At 45.3% G+C, this 15761-nt stretch overlaps 1 protein-coding gene across 1 annotated transcript in view; it reads right to left on the minus strand.

Annotated features, from left to right (window-relative positions):
- Positions 1-15761, minus strand: part of DNAH10 (dynein axonemal heavy chain 10) — a 147363-nt gene that overhangs the window by 79324 nt on the left and 52278 nt on the right. Inside the window, exons 20-28 of the mRNA XM_042780591.1 lie at positions 14880-15356; positions 14629-14787; positions 12062-12178; positions 11878-11980; positions 10071-10249; positions 7784-7995; positions 5021-5174; positions 3583-3816; positions 2102-2224 (exon numbers count right to left, since the gene is read on the minus strand). Coding sequence (XP_042636525.1) covers positions 2102-2224; positions 3583-3816; positions 5021-5174; positions 7784-7995; positions 10071-10249; positions 11878-11980; positions 12062-12178; positions 14629-14787; positions 14880-15356 — 1758 coding nt within the window. The remainder of the gene's footprint in view (positions 1-2101; positions 2225-3582; positions 3817-5020; positions 5175-7783; positions 7996-10070; positions 10250-11877; positions 11981-12061; positions 12179-14628; positions 14788-14879; positions 15357-15761) is intronic.

Here is a 15761-nt window from a genome sequence, read left to right on the forward strand (position 1 = left end):
ACAAAACCACAGCCTTCTGGGAGAGCAATTGGGCTCAATCTATCAAGCTGTACAAGACCCATGGCCCTTTCTAACATACTACGTAACAGACACTTATTCCTGGTGGTTAATTCTTTGCTGTCTCTCTACTAGGTGGCCACCGGCACAAAACAGGGATTTTCATCTTTTTGTTCTTAGCTGTGCACCAAGGACCTACAACAGGGCCTGCAGACAGCAGTCATCAATCTATACTCGCCGAGTGAACGAGCCCAGCAATTGCACTTTGAGCAATTTGTCGGGGACAGAATGTTCACTGTCGCACTCTTTGTAACAACAGAAAATAAACAAATAACTGAAAGTTCCAACAATAGAGAAATTAGGTGGTCTGCAACATGGAATATTAAACAGCTGCCATAAACAACCCTGATGTATTTATTGACACATCTGTTGACAAAAAGCTCATGAGGATGGGAAGACTGTTTATGAAGAGAATCTGTTTATGGACCTACTCTCACACATGTTTACATAAGAACAGAACAGATTCTGGAAAGCTGTGTGTCAGCTTGTTAAGAGTGGTTATCCTGGGTGACGGGAGGCTTTTTGTTGTTGTTGCTGTTGTTATTTATTTACTTACTTTTTTTTTTTTAATTGTGATTTGGGTGAAAATGTACAGATCAAATTCACTTTCCATACAGCAGTTCACGTACACTTTGCCTCATGACATTGACCACAATTTACACAATGCAACAGCTCCCCTCCCACTTCCTCCAGACAGTTACCTCTTCCCTGTGTCCATCCCTCCATGTGCTCCTGCCCCCTGAGCTGTCTCCTTGTGCATAAGCAGCCCTTCTTTCTCCCATAATTGTTCTCTCCAAGCAGTGTATCTACCTCAGGTAAAGGTTTAACTCATATGCCTGTTTTTTGTTTGGCTGGAAGCCACAGGTGTGGGTTCAATTCCAGACCCGAAGGGCAGCTAGGGGCCATAGTCTCAGTGGTTCCACCAGGCTCTATCAGATCAGCAAACCTCGGTCCCCTCCCCTTTTTTTTCTCCAAATGATTTTGAGCTTTGTTCCACATTGTTCTCCCTCTCTATCCAGGATCTCCCACATAGATCCCCTTCCAAGTGGTTGACAGTGGTAGCCGGGCACCATCTAGTTCTTCTGGTCTCATAGGCTGCAGATTGACAGGAGGCAATTTTTATTCCCTTTTCCTCATCTGTAAGTTCAAAATCCTTCTATAATAATAGATATTTGCTATATAATTCTTTTTTAGTTTCAAAATGTATGCAAACAGACAAGAAAAAAATTACACACTACAGTGGATAAAGGAGACCATGACATGAACCCGTCATTCACAATTAAAGAAAACACCAGCTTAAGCAGGGGGTAAGTACCAGCATGCTGAGCTTGGGCAGCCAGCCTGTGTTAAACCCCAGCCCTTGTAACTGCCAGCAGCAGTGACTGCTCATCCAACTCCATGTGGAAAGGGCTTGAAGGTGAACACACCCTTCCTGAAAATTCATCACATCTATTTTAAATACGAGAACAGCCCGTAGGCACACACTGGCACATTATTTATGGAACTATTCACTTCAACCAAAATGTCCAAATACTAGAGAATAATCAAAGTGAACAAAGCCAAGCCACTCACTGGAAAATTACATACAGTTAGTGACATTATTCTCTCAGAAAGTTGCATAATATGAAATAATGTTGCTCACAGTATAAAGAGGCAATGAGAAGATACAAAATTACAAGCAATCTGATGAGAACTGTGTATTTCATGCAAACACACACATCCACAAGGTCAAAGAAACCCGTAGCGTAACACAGCAATCACGTTATGGGGAGGAAACGCGGATGAAACCAGAGGAGGTACGTTTTCCTGCTTTTCTACATGTTCCAAATTTTTCAATGACTGTTATAATAATAATAAGTTGTAATGTTAGATTTCAGCAGCTGAAGATCAAACAGAAATTTTCACTAAAGAGATTAAGGCCGTATATAATGATGGGGAAAAAATCCAGACAATAGTGGAGAAAATATGACACACACATGGAAAAGTTAAACTATGTCAAGTAACTGTCCTTCCCTCGTGACTGAAATAGCAACCAGCCTCTTACCCTTTTGAATACTCTATCGATGTTGTCAAACTTCTTGGCCTCGTCTGGAAGTTGGGATCTTATATCTCCACCAATAAAAATGCTTTCGAGATACATCCATTTACGCTGAACCAGCATCCAGATCTGTAAGTGCAAAATGTTAATGTCGGCACAGGTAACCAGGTGACTCCAGGTGAATAGAACAAAAGCCCACTGGGACACAGGGGGAATTCAAATCAAGAGAAAGGCTGGCAAAAAAATAAAAAATGATGAGTTGAAACTGGGTTGTACACAGGGGTCAGAATTAGAATTTCTCACAAAGAAAGAAAGCCCCAAGCTATCTAACATAAGACCTTGTCTGAAGCTGCCCAACACCCAGTGCCACAGGTCAGATTTGAGAAACAGCAAAAACACATGATAAAGTAAAGCAAACACAGGGGGAAAAGATGATGTAAGAGGAACTAGAAAATAAAATAAAATCATAGCACCCGGAGCAACCGACAGAGGCAGAGAGACAGGAACAGAAGGAGAACATGGAACGTGTGGCTAACAGCCTCCATGAACAGCTGCCTCCTCTGTCCTGAGACCAGAAGAACTGGATGGTGCCCAGCTGCCTCTGGTGAATATTTTGATCAAAGATCCTATGGAAGAATCCTGACCAAAAGGGGGAAGATGCCAAAGAGAATTTCAAATTCTCATGGACTCCAGATAGTCTGGACCCATGGAGGCTGGATAAACCCCTAAACTCTCGTCCTGAGATAATCTTTAAACCTTAAACCAAAAAACATCCTTGGAAGTCTTCTTAGAAGCAAACCACAGCTTGGCCTAACTAGTGAAAAAGGTCTACCCTGGCCATTATGCTCTTTCAAGGGCTATCCAAATGGGATCAAATTGACCACAGCGACTGGAAAGATTCGATGGAAACCTCAGAAGGCAGTGTGCTCACGTTAACCAGGGAAGAACAACTCAGAAAAAGAGGGTGAGAATGGGATTGTAATCAAGGTAACTGAATTGTACAAGCAGAAACTGCTGAATCAGTGTACGTTTGGCTGTGTGGATTCTCAACAACAACAAAATAAAATCATAGACCATAGAGAGAAGCCAACTCCATGAAAAGTCAGTCAGAAGACACAAAAGAGAGGAAAGTTCTCACCTAAGAAAATAAAAAAGTATACAGAAATAAGAAAGGGGCTTTAAAAAGTCCATGTTTGGTATTTTCAATGTGATTAAAGAAGTAAGAGCATCCTTGCCATAAGAACAGGACAGCATTAAACAAGAACAGGGACATACAGAAACAAGCCAGTTAAGAATCTCAGAAATTAAAAATACATTCACCGAAATAGAAACTCAGACCAAGTCTTCCAATCGTGTGCTCCTCTCTCTGAAATAAATAAGACAGTCAAAGTAGAAAAGAGGATGTTTAGTTTCTAAGTACAAAATATTCCCAAAGATTTTTTCTGCTATTAACTGGCTCTCATTAACCCTTGTGTCTTTTCACTCGCCTCAATAACTTCTCCAATTAGAGAAAGTGTTTTTTCCCATTTATGAACAGTCTGTAGAAAAGGCCCCACAAATCTGCTTCCTGAGATGCTCTGCAGGTTGAAAGTGTTGTCATCAAGGCACTGAATAATGTCATCAACAGACCCCAAGACATAGCCTCGCTCCTGGGTGCCTTTGTAATACTTGACCACGGTGAATTTCATATTTTCCCATGTGTCCAGGATTTCCTTCACAGCCTTGCCAAGAATGAAAAAAGAATGATTCAGGGACATAAATTGAAACACAGAATTCCAACTCAGTGACAGCTTCCCTCACATGCCTTGGAGCTAAAGTCTTAGCTTTCTGAACAGAGAGATTCTGTCCTGGTAATAACCCTTATCATTCATGGAGCATTTGCTATGTGCCAGGAAAGCAGGTTGCATCCATGGTCTCCTTTCTTCCTCCAGGCCACCCTAGCGCAGCAGGTGCTATTGCTACTCCCATCTTACAGAGAACAGGACTGGAGCTCAGCGAGGTAAAGCAGCTTGCCAAGTTCACTCCGCTGCTGAGCACCAGAACCACCCATTGTCTCCCTCCGAAATCTCAATACTCGTGCTGTCCCTGTGTTTCCTCTCCTGGTGAGCAAGAAAACCAAATCACAAAATAACATGCTACTGTGATTGCATTTTCAAAAATCATCCAACTCAAGATATATGTATGTACACACATACACATGTACATACTTGTGTATGTAGAGTATGTGCATGTGTGTATATGCATGCACGTACATGTGTATGTATGTATATGTTCATGTGTCCACACGTGAATATGTACATATGTGCATGTATCTGCCTCTGTATAATGCATGTATGTGTATACAGATGTACACGCTTATGTGTATGTGTATATATGTGTAGCATTGCTTGTATGTATATATCTGTATGTAATAAGTGCATGGATGTGTGTCCAAAACCACCAAATCCATAACTATCAAGTCAAATTCCAACTCAGTGACCCTAGAGGCCGGAGCAGAACTGCCCCATAGGGTCTCCAAGGCTGTAAACCTCACGGAAGCAGACTGCTGCATTTTTCTCCCGCAGAGTGGCTGATAGGTTCAAACCACTCACCTCTCGGTTTGTGGCAAGTGCTTAAACCCTGTGCCACATGTATATATCCACTTTTATGTGTTGAAGGAAACACACCAAACTCTTAATAATAATTACCCTCAGATGGTGGAATTATGAGTGATTTGGTTGTCGATTTTTCCCTATGAACATCTGTTATTTCCATAATAACTTGAAAACGAACCTCAGGAAAATAAAAAATTTGAGATAAAAATTCTAGCTCTAGAAAGAAACCTGTATTACTCAAACACAACAGATTCTAGAGCGAACACGCTTCCTCTCTGAGTAAAAACCCGCATCTCCAGCTGTTCACTCCTCTAGCTGAGAGGAGCCTCACCTTCTCAATGGCAATCTCCTTGATGGCTGCTGTGACGATCTCGTTGAGGACATCTGCGTGTTTGTCAAGCTCCATAGCAAACATATTCTCCAACGTGAACGTTTCAGTCATTTCAAAAAAGACGCCTGTTTTTTCCATAAGCTCTTTCCAGTGTCTGAAAGGCACCGACATGGGAATCGCCACGTTTACTGGATTCAGCGATGAATTTAACCGTTCCCCTTTAGATCACAGGACACAGGTCATGATAAAGCGTCTTGTGACGGATTCCAGATACGAGGACGTCACTGAAATGACCTTGCCCACATCCCACTGGCCCCTGCAGCTACCGCCAAAAACCAGCACCTAGAGTAGTAGTGTGTACCCTAGTCTGGTACATGACCACTTCCTAAGGAAATACACAGCCTTCATGTTCGGAAGCTCCATCTGTCCTCGTCTCTAGACCAGCGATCCTAACCCTGGCTGGGCCACTCGTCCTCTTGCAGAACCTGATGTCAACTGTGAACCCTTTTGTGTTGGTCATTAGGGAGACCAGCTCCCCAGGGGCAGGCACTGTGCCGGGAGCTGGGGGTGCAACAGTGGCTAAGAAGACAAGCCAGGCCATCAAAGAGAAAGTCAGCGGGGGGCTGCCGTGTCTCTAACCCTTCTTCACCTTTCCTAAAGGGTGGGACCCCCATCACAGAAAGACAACAGTTCTCAGCTACAATTTAATAGTATCGTTTCTTTCTATTAATAGTCAGTGCTTTTGGTTATCTATATAAAGTCATAGTGTAAGTTTCTTCCTAAAAGCACATTCATTTAAGTAGAAAAGGAATAAGGTGATAAAAAGAAAACACTGAGTAATGATGTATAGATGTATTGTGAGCTCTCAGGGCTACTGTAACAAAGCACCACCAACTGGGTGGCCTGAAATTTACTCTCTCATCCTTTCTGAGGCCAGATGTCTGAGATCAGGTGCTGCCGGGGCTGTGGTCCCTCAAAGCCCCTAGGGAAGACCCTTCCTGGTCTCTTTCAGCCCCTGGCAGTTCCCGGAAATCCTTGGCATCCCTGGCTCAAGGATGCGTCATCCAGTCCCCAGCTCCCCCTTCACAGGACCCTCTGCCCTGACACGGTGCCTGCCCCCCTTCTTCTAAGGTTACCAGTCCTGGGGGATTAGGGCCCACCCTGCTCCGTATAACCACATTGTAACCAAGAACACCTTCAAACTCTATTTCCAAACAAGAGCGTTTACCCCTCTGTGAGGTTAGGACCTCAACATATCTTTTCTAGGACACAATTCAACCCATGACAATAGGTGAGACTCAGGTATGACAAAAAGGTAAGGAATGATGAAGGCTTGAGACAAACACTGGGCTACAGAAATCAGAAAACAGGGCATTTCAGCTAGAAAATGCTTGCTTCTCCCTCACTTTACACCCAAGGGGACCGCAGAATGCCCAGGGAAGGAGTGCCCAGTGTATGCAGGAGCCAGTGAGCTAGATGGACCTAAACTCCTGTCACCTGCCTGCTCCAGCAGAAGGGACGTGTTAATGACCTATCAGCGTGTAAGACAGATGGACTCAAGGGGGTTAGAAAGGGACTAAGGAAGGAAGTCATCTGATGTCTTTACATAGCTGTAAATAACCAGACGTCATTCATGTAAGACTCTGTGCCCACGCTAGAGAGATGTGTCAGAAGAATGTGGTGGGGAGAACATAACCTACAAACTTCCTGCTAATCTCTGTCCATGCAAAATCATATCCCAACCACAACAAAGCCAAGACAGGTGGGCCTCCTCTGTGCCCATCCTCAGCACTATTCCTCCATTACATCAGAGCAAGATCTGTGCTGTTCAGTGTGGTGGCCACAGGCCACGTGTGGTTTCTAAGCATTTGGAATGTGGCTGGTCTGAAACAAGACGCACTGTGAGTGTAACACACACACTGGACGCTGACGTACTGTTCAATGTAAAATATCTCACTAATGTTTAATACTGGCTGCATGCTGAAATGATGTTGGAATACACTGGATTGATTAAGACATATTCTTAAAATTAATGTCACCCTGCCTTTTTATCTTTCTGATGCAGATATGAAAAAATTTTAAAGTACATATGAGTCACATTATTTTTCTGATCTAGACTCCTTGCTATAAATCTATTTTTTAAATTTTATTTATTTTGTTATTGTTACTGTTGAAAATATATACAGCAAAACACACACCAACTCAACAGTCCCTACATGCACAATTCAGGGAAAATGATGACATTCTTTGAGCTGTGCACCCATCCTCACCCTCCTTTTCTGAGTTCTTCCTCCCTGTTAATATAAATTCACCACCCCCTAAGGTTCCTATTTAATCTTTTGAGTTGCTGTTGTCAATTTGATCCCACAGACATAGTTCTTAAAAGAGCGTAATGCTCAAGACCCACCTTGTTTACTAGTTAAGCTAAAGTACTGTTCGATTTTAAGAAGACTCTCAGGGGTATTTTTGGTTTAAGGTTTAAAGATCATCTCAGGGCAACAGTTTCAGGGGCCTGTTTCTTTTTTCAATCTTCAAATGAAACAACTGCCAATGCCATTTTAAGGCTGACAGAGTTTTCTTTTTTAAAAATAATTTTACTGAAACAATACTACAGAAGTATGTCCAGCCTATTTCAAGCCCTCCATTGCTGCTGAAACCTTGCCCTTCCTCATCAGAGCTAAGCAAAGACCTTGAACTGAGGACACATTTAAACTGGAGGCTCCTCCCACATCCTCCCATCCATTTACAAAGGACCAAGCACACCTGTCCCTTAGTGCTTCATGTTTCAGGTCCAGAAGTAAAGGAATCGAGTCTTTGAACGCCTTCATTTTTGCTTCCAGATAGTAGGCCACTGACAGGCTGCGGACCTGCCTGGGGAACTTCCTCAGAGACCTGAGAAAACCATCGATGCCTTCCTGGAGAAACTGGACATTCAGGTTGATCCAGAGAGTCTGAGACCACTCTTCTTTAGCAACCTGGAAAGCGACAGGAAACAACTCCGTCAACAACATCCCTTAGGTAACCTGGCAGGAAGCACAGGTGCTTACCTCTGGGTCATGCTCAGCTCCCTGAAGTTATCATTACTCCTGTACCCTGTGATGGGTAACTTCAGGTGCCAACCTGGCGAGGCTATGTGGTTTGGACAAACACCAGTCTAGCTGCTGTTCCAAGACATAAAATAATGGAGTGTGGTGTAATCACCTTCCGTAACGTAACCTAATGTAATGGACCAATCTATTGAAAAGGGAGTTTCCTTAGGATATGTTCCACCACTAGGTTATATACAGATATTTTGACAGGCCTTGCTCTCACTATTCACTCCACATTCTTACCATCGCCTGTAGGACTATCTGGAGGCAAAAGCCCTGCAGGAATCTCTAGCCTGTCACCTGACCTACAGATTTGGGACCGACCAGTCCCCTGCAAAGGCATGAGCATATCACTGAAGTCAACTTCTTTCCTCATTTATCTACCTGTCTATCTGTCTGTCTGTCTTTGTAGTTATCTCTCTCTCCCCCTCCCTGTGTGTGTGTGTGTGTGTGTGTGTGTCAATCACTGGTTCTGTTTCTGCAGGGTACCACCCACCACAATCTCAATATCACAAGAGATGGACCAATTACAAAGATCTAAAGCAAAAACTGAAACCAAACAGTTGAAGGCATCACTAAAACAGTGCCGTATCTGAGGATGTGTGCAGGTCAAAACTAAGTCTTCCTTTCTTTCAGAGAAAAGCACGACTATGGAATCAGAAGCGAGCATTGCGGATCAGGAAACCTCTCATCCGGGCTCTGGCCCATGAGCTTCTCTTTCCTGAGAAAAGAAACTGAGGTGACTGATTACTGGTAACGCTTAGAGCACATGGCTCCTGCCCATCAGGCTGAGACTACGAAGCATGAATCTGAGTGATGATCAGAAAGAAGGGACTACTGTGCGACATCTCTCTGGGATTTCACATAAAAAGCGAAGCCCTTTCTTGCCATAAAGCTTACCGTCTTGGACCATTGCCTTGGCAACCTGTAACATCTTGGCTTGAAACATTTTTTTTTTTTTTTTAACAGTTGTTGTTATGTGCCGTCCAGTCTGACCTGTCTCATAGCGACCCCTCCTTGGATTTCTGAGGCAGTATCACTACGGAAGTAGATTGCCCCATCTTCCTTCCGAGGAGTGGCTGGTGGGTTTGAACCGCCAGCCTTCTGGTTAGCAGTCAAGCACCTTAGGTACTACGCTACCAGAGCTCCCTTTTTTACAGGAATTATGTTAGTTAATGAAATCTAAGCATGGTATTTTGTAAATGACACCATGGTGCAGTTCTATCTTTCATCCCTCTCCCTTCCTTCGGGCTCCACAGTGCTTTGTACACCTCATTCCTGTCACGTGTCACAGTGGCGTGGACATTTGTTCTCATGTCAGTCTCTCCTGGGGACCTGGATGGGAAGGGCAGGAATGGGCCAACAGGACTCCCTTGTGGGCCCTCCACTCCAACCAGCAGGAACCAGGCTAAAAAGAACTGAACAAATGGAAAGGTGCATGAATGAGTGAGTGAATGCATGCGTGAATGCGTGCGTGGATGCGTGCGTGGATGCGTGCGTGAATGCGTGCATGAATGCGTGCGTGGATGTGTGCGTGGATGCGTGCGTGAATGAGTGCGTGAATGAGTGAGTGAATGCGTGCGTGAATGAGTGTGTGGATGAGTGCGTGAATGAGTGCATGAATGAGTGAGTGAACGCGTGTGTGAATGAGTGTGTGGATGAGTGCGTGAATGAGTGCATGAATGAGTGAGTGAATGCGTGTGTGGATGAGTGTGTGGATGAGTGCGTGAATGAGTGCGTGAATGCATGGGCATATGGAACATATGCTAAACAGAGGCACCCAGATGCCATGCTGGTGCTATTTTCCCTCACCACTTCCAACTAAACAGCTCACCCCACACAGAGCCTGGCCACGCCGTTGGCCTACGAGGTCGGAGCCTCTCTGAAGTCAGACCCGAGCCCCCTGGATGGGGCCTCATCAGGTCTTGCGCCCCCTCCCGAGGCCTTCGACGGGTGCGCACCTTGAGCCCCTCGAAGAGCTCGTAGATTAACTTGAGGCCGCTCATCTCCTTCTGGACCTGGAGCAGCTCTGGGTACAGGGTGATGGGAAGATCGAAGAGCTTCTCAGCGTTCGCCAGCTCCTGCCGGTCCCTCTCGTGCCTCAGCAGCTCTCTTTCAAAGGTGCCTAGAAGGTCCATGCCTAACAAACAAACAAACAAGCGTCGCAGGCGGGCAAAACCAAACGAGGAATCGTGAATAAAGTAATTAGAACGTCACTCACCCAGCCACCTGGGGAGGCAAATTCAGAACCACCAGACACCATCCCATCTTCAGTCTAACCAAAACCAAAGGGCCAGTGGCATCGGCTCACCCCCGTTGGAAAGCTCTGACCACTTGGCCAGCTCCCTCTAAGTGGGTCTCCAACTTCACGGGATGTGAGAATCACCAAGGGAGCTCTTCAAACGCTGGGTGCCTAAACCACCCTACAGCCTAATGAAATCGGGCTCTGGGGCTAGACCCCAGGCAGCAGTGGTTTGTAAAGGTCCCGAGGGGAAATCAGTGTGCACACGCGGGTAGGAACAACTTCTCCATCCTATCTCCCAGCCCTGCCCGGCCCCTGCCCTTCCCCTCCTTTCCAACAGCAGCATTCAAGGTGCTGGGCTACAGCTGTGGAGGCCACTGTCCCCAGCACGTGCTCCTCACTCAGCAGCCCCTGCACAGCTGCCCGGACTCGATGCATCCTGCCCACTCATTCACGCCCCGTTCCTGGGTACCCTGGCCCTCTCCTACTGTGTTCAAGTAGCCTACACCATTTCCCCCTCATTGTCCAATAGCTGCTTTGTCCCCCAAACCATCAGAATCCTCCAGATACTTGCTGGCAGCAATTTTTTTTTTCACGGCAGCCACCATGTGTGATGGTTATCGAGGGTCAGTCTCTGCACGGAGGAGGAGAGCTTGCAGAGATGAGGGTGCTGGCAGAGACAGGAAAATGGAGAACGGCGCCACACGGGGGCGCCCCCACCCCCTAAGGACCTACTGTGTGTTCAGGAGTATACTAAGCACTTTGTCCCCTGCCTTCTCATTTCATCCCCATTTTCTGGGGGAGGGAGCGTGGGGCTGTTAGGCCCGTTTTGCACAGGCAGTGGGGTCTGAAGGGTAGGGGGCAAAGATGAAGGGTCTAAGTTCAAAGAGTAAGTACTATAAGGGTCACACAGCGGGGATCTGGAAGGAGAAGAGGTTGCCTTCAGGAAGAGGATGCTGGCAGAGAACATGTGTGAGCTCTATCCCCCATAGCAGTGAGTCCTGCCCTATAGCATGCTGCCCACTGTCTCCACAAAGCAGAGACAGGCATCTCTCCTTTTGCTGCGTTTCACTTTACGACACTTCACAGACACTAAGTTTTTTACAGACAGAAGGTTTTTGGCAACCCTGTGTCCACCAAGTCTATTGGCGCCATTTTTCCAACAGCATGTGCTCACTTCCTGTCTCTGTGTCCCATTTTGATCATCCTCACAATATTTCAAACCCTTCCATAATGCTACTGCACGCATAATATACTACAATCTCATGTAAATATAACATTTACATGCAATGGGAAACCAAAATATGCACGTGACTCACTTGATTACGAGAGTCACTTTATTGCACTCATCTAAAACTGAATCGGCACTGCAGTATCTCAAAGGCACGTCTGTACTCAGTCGTCTGTGTACTGTATACGTACATGTAACCACAAAAATTACCCAATAAAAAACAGATATTTAAACCACAGCACAATTACTACTTCCCACAAAAAGTCTTCAGTGAGACCAGCAGGAATCTTCTTACCTTTATCAAGATCTTCACCAACGGAACCAGGGCCTTCACTATAAAAACGTTTCGCAAACTCCTCTACCTGCTGCCTGTAGTTTGAAATTTCGCTTCGCGTAATCTGAGAAAAGCAGAGACACCCTAGTTTAGCCCAATGAATGTTTTTCAGTATCTTCCCTCAGAACATGGAGTTTAAAGGTACCTCTGTGAAAGTCCTCTTTATGCCCCCGAGCGCGTGCTCCACGTTCAGCGACTCATTGAACAGACTTGACCACATGCTCTCGATCTTTCCAGCCAGTTCCTTCTCTGCATCGGTCAGCTATCAAACAATAGCACAAACAGCAAATGAGCAGCACTTTGGAAGGAAAATTTCAGGTCAAAAACTACTGCCTGAGAACGTCTGCTTCTGGATTTAGATCTAAATGTGAAGAACAACACTACTGTGCTTTTAGAAGATAACAAAGAACCCATTCTGGATGACCTCAAAGTAGACAAAGATTTTTTTTTCACACTTGACACAGAAACCATTAATCTTAAAGGGAAAGATAGGTAAATTAGAATATATGAAAATTAAGACCTTCTATCATATGGTCAACAATGACTCCACAGCAAAGAAGAAAGGGGAAGGGGATGGGAAACCAGATGACTAGAAGTGAACTATTCAGAAGGGAATTAAAGAGACAGTTACAACACTGTGAAAAATCAATGTCTCTGAACAATTTGTGTAGTGATTGTTAAATAGGAACCCTCTAAGAGGGAGCTCTGGTAGCATAGTGCCTAAGGCACTTGACTACTAACCAGAAGGCTGATGGTTCAAACCCACCAACCACTCCTCGGAAGGAAGGTTGGGCAATCTACTTCCATAGTGATACTGCCTCAGAAACCCAAGGAAGGGTCGCTATGAGTCGGGGCCAACTCGACGGCACATAACAACAACAACAACCACCCCTGAGACTGTGGCTCTCAGTTAAACCTGAAACTGAATTCACCCTCATGGTTCAACAGCCTGTAAAGTGAACGATAACACTAGATGGGTAGCACTCCTTAGACAATGGGCCATACCAGACAAAAAGAGCAGCTTTTCTCAGGGAAAACTCAGAGGGCAGGAAAGGATGGGAAACCAGGACAAATGGAAACGGAAAACACAGCGAGGAAGGGTGAAGAGTGATGGTACATCGTGGAGACGGCAATCGGGGTCACAAAACAAAGTGTGCATGAGTTGTTGAATGGAAACCCAATTTGCTTTGTAAACTTTCACTCAAATCAAAATAAAATGTTAAAAAAAAATAAAATAGGAACAATTTGCTATATAAACTTTCACTAAGAATACAACAAAACACTATTTTTTGTTTGTTTTGCTTTGTTTCACATTCAACACTTCACAGGCATTTTGTTTTGTGACTCTGGTTCCTCCCGCTTTCTCCCTTTGGCCACCCTCTCCCTGGGTCCTTCTTGCCTAGGCATTCCTGCTTCCCTTCCTTTCTCCCTGTGCAAATGCTGCCCTTCTGACCTTCATGGTTGGTTGTTCTAAGGAGTGCACCTCTCTGGTGTAGGTGCTCTGCCCAAAGGCCTGCCTATTGTTTGGCTGAGAGTTAAGCCACGGGAGTGAGTTTAATTGCAGCCCCAAAGGGTGACTTGGGATCATAGTCCTGGGGGTTCCACCCATCTATCCAACCGACCAGTAAACCTGGTCTTTTTTTATGGGTTTTTTTTTTTTTTTTTAATTTTGTTCCACATATTTTCTCCCACTCTATCCAGGATCTCAAGTTTTGATCCCTTTCTAAGTGGCGGGCATTGGTAGCCAGGCACCATCTAGTTCTCATGGTCCATTAGTCCTATGGACTGTCTCCATTAATCTTTGATTTTCTTCACTATTCTTTGCTCCAAACAAGGAGACACCAATAGTTGCATCTTAGCCGGCTGCTCACAAGCTTTTAGGACCCCAGACGCCACTCACCAAAGTAAGATGTGGAACAAGCATAGTGGCTAAAGCACTTGACTGCTAACCAGAAGGCTGGCGGTTCAAACCCACCAGCCACTCCTCGGAAGGAAGGTTGGGCAATCCTACTTCCGTAGTGATACTGCCTCGGAAACCCAAGGAGGGGTCGCTATGAGTCGGGGCCGACTCGACGGCACATAACAACAACAACAACAACAACATGGTGTGCTGATTGAGCTTGATGTCCCCCATGACCATAGTCCTTGGCCACAGCCCCACCCTCAAGGTGCTTAGGTGTGGCTAAGAAGTTATCCTAACTTTGCCCTGTTAGCTTTAAACTGCATATGAATATATGCATAATTTGCTGTGTAAACTTTCACTGAGAACACAACAAAATATTATTTAAAAAAATTACAACCTCCTGAGAGAGTGGCATTTACATCCTTAAACACAGGTCACTGGGACATCCCCTCGAACAAGCAGATGCTGTCTCTCCTTTCCCTTGCTCCTCTGGCTTAACCCATGGCAACAGGAGAAGCATCACTGTATCTGAGGATTCTGCACCCAGGGTACCACACATCTTAAAAAAGAATGTTGGAGAAACAACCTTGAGGGAGAAATGAATAAGGGCTCTAAGTCTGGATTTACTTAAAACTTGAATTTCAGCAGTTTGTTGCTTTACAGCTTCAAACAGTCCTGCTGAGCCGTCGACCAGCTGAGAACTAGAAATCTCATCAGTAAAGTGAACAGAACACAAACCTTTACCTACAGTTTCAGGGGGACCCACTGCTCCCACCCTCCCAAGGGAAAAACAAGAGAAGGTCACTTACAAAGATGTTGTACATGGCCAAGGTACGGTATCGCTCCAGGACATCCCTGTACCTTAGTTCCATGACCAAAGATTTATTTCTAATCTCCGCAATCGTTGCAAGGACAAACTTGAGATCTTCAAGGGTGCTGGGGGTCTTCTTGAGGTTTTTGGCCAAGAGCTGTAAATGAAAGTTTAAAAGACACTAAGTAAATGTGGGAAAAACACAACCATACGAAGACCAGACCTCCATGAAAAGCAATGGCCAAGTACCTCTGTCTCTTCATAAAGATTATGGAGCTCCTCCTTTGCTGACTCATTGAGCAGCTTCCCAAGAGAAACCACCCAGGACTTGGCATTTTCCTGCACGGTGTGGGCCAGGGGCCCCAGCTGCAGCCTAATGCAGTGCTCGTCCTTAATTAAGGGGTGCCGCATAACCTCGTAGGCGACCTTGGAGTAGAACTGCAACTTCTCATCGTAGGCTACGCAAGGAGGCTTTCTAGCAGCAAATTTCTCCATCACGATGGCTTTGTCTAGTTTCCAGAGAGGACGGTAACGCTTCCATTTTTGCAGGTACTTCATAAGATTGATCAGAATTCTGTGGATATTTTGGGGGATCATAACTGCTTGTTCGATTATCTGGGGGTTCTGAGAAACGTCGCTGAAAAAACTGATTACGACAAGCTCTTCTTCCTCCCCTTTCTGCGGAGGGCATTCTATGCAGCTGCCATTCATCCACCGGACAAAATGCTGGCAAAACAAGAAACCAGGGAAACATGACAGCTCAGTGTCTATTTTGCCTTCTGAGTATGTTAGCATTTAGTAGTTAAATCTCGCTAATTATGGAAAATCGTTTAATTATTAGCAACTGTGCTAGGCTGCAAAGACCACCATAGCACTTTGCAGCTCCTTCCGTCAGGAGGGGGTTCCATGTCCCCACCCCTGGCCTTGCCTTGTTGGCCACTGTGGATCATGCCCTTGACCAACAGGAAGCCACAGAAGCAGTACCATGACGTTCCATGCCGAGGGCTCAAGAAACCCTGCAGCTTTCACTCTCATGCTCCTGAAACCCTGCAGCCACCATGCGAATGAGCTTCAGCTAGCCTACTGGATGACGTGAGCCATACAAAGGAACAGGTACCCCAACTGCAGCCA

The sequence above is a fragment of the Orycteropus afer genome, unplaced genomic scaffold (genome assembly GCF_000298275.1).
Source record: "Orycteropus afer afer isolate SDZICR_OR568_19922 unplaced genomic scaffold, OryAfe1.0 scaffold00048, whole genome shotgun sequence".
Classification (NCBI taxonomy): Eukaryota; Metazoa; Chordata; class Mammalia; order Tubulidentata; family Orycteropodidae; genus Orycteropus; species Orycteropus afer.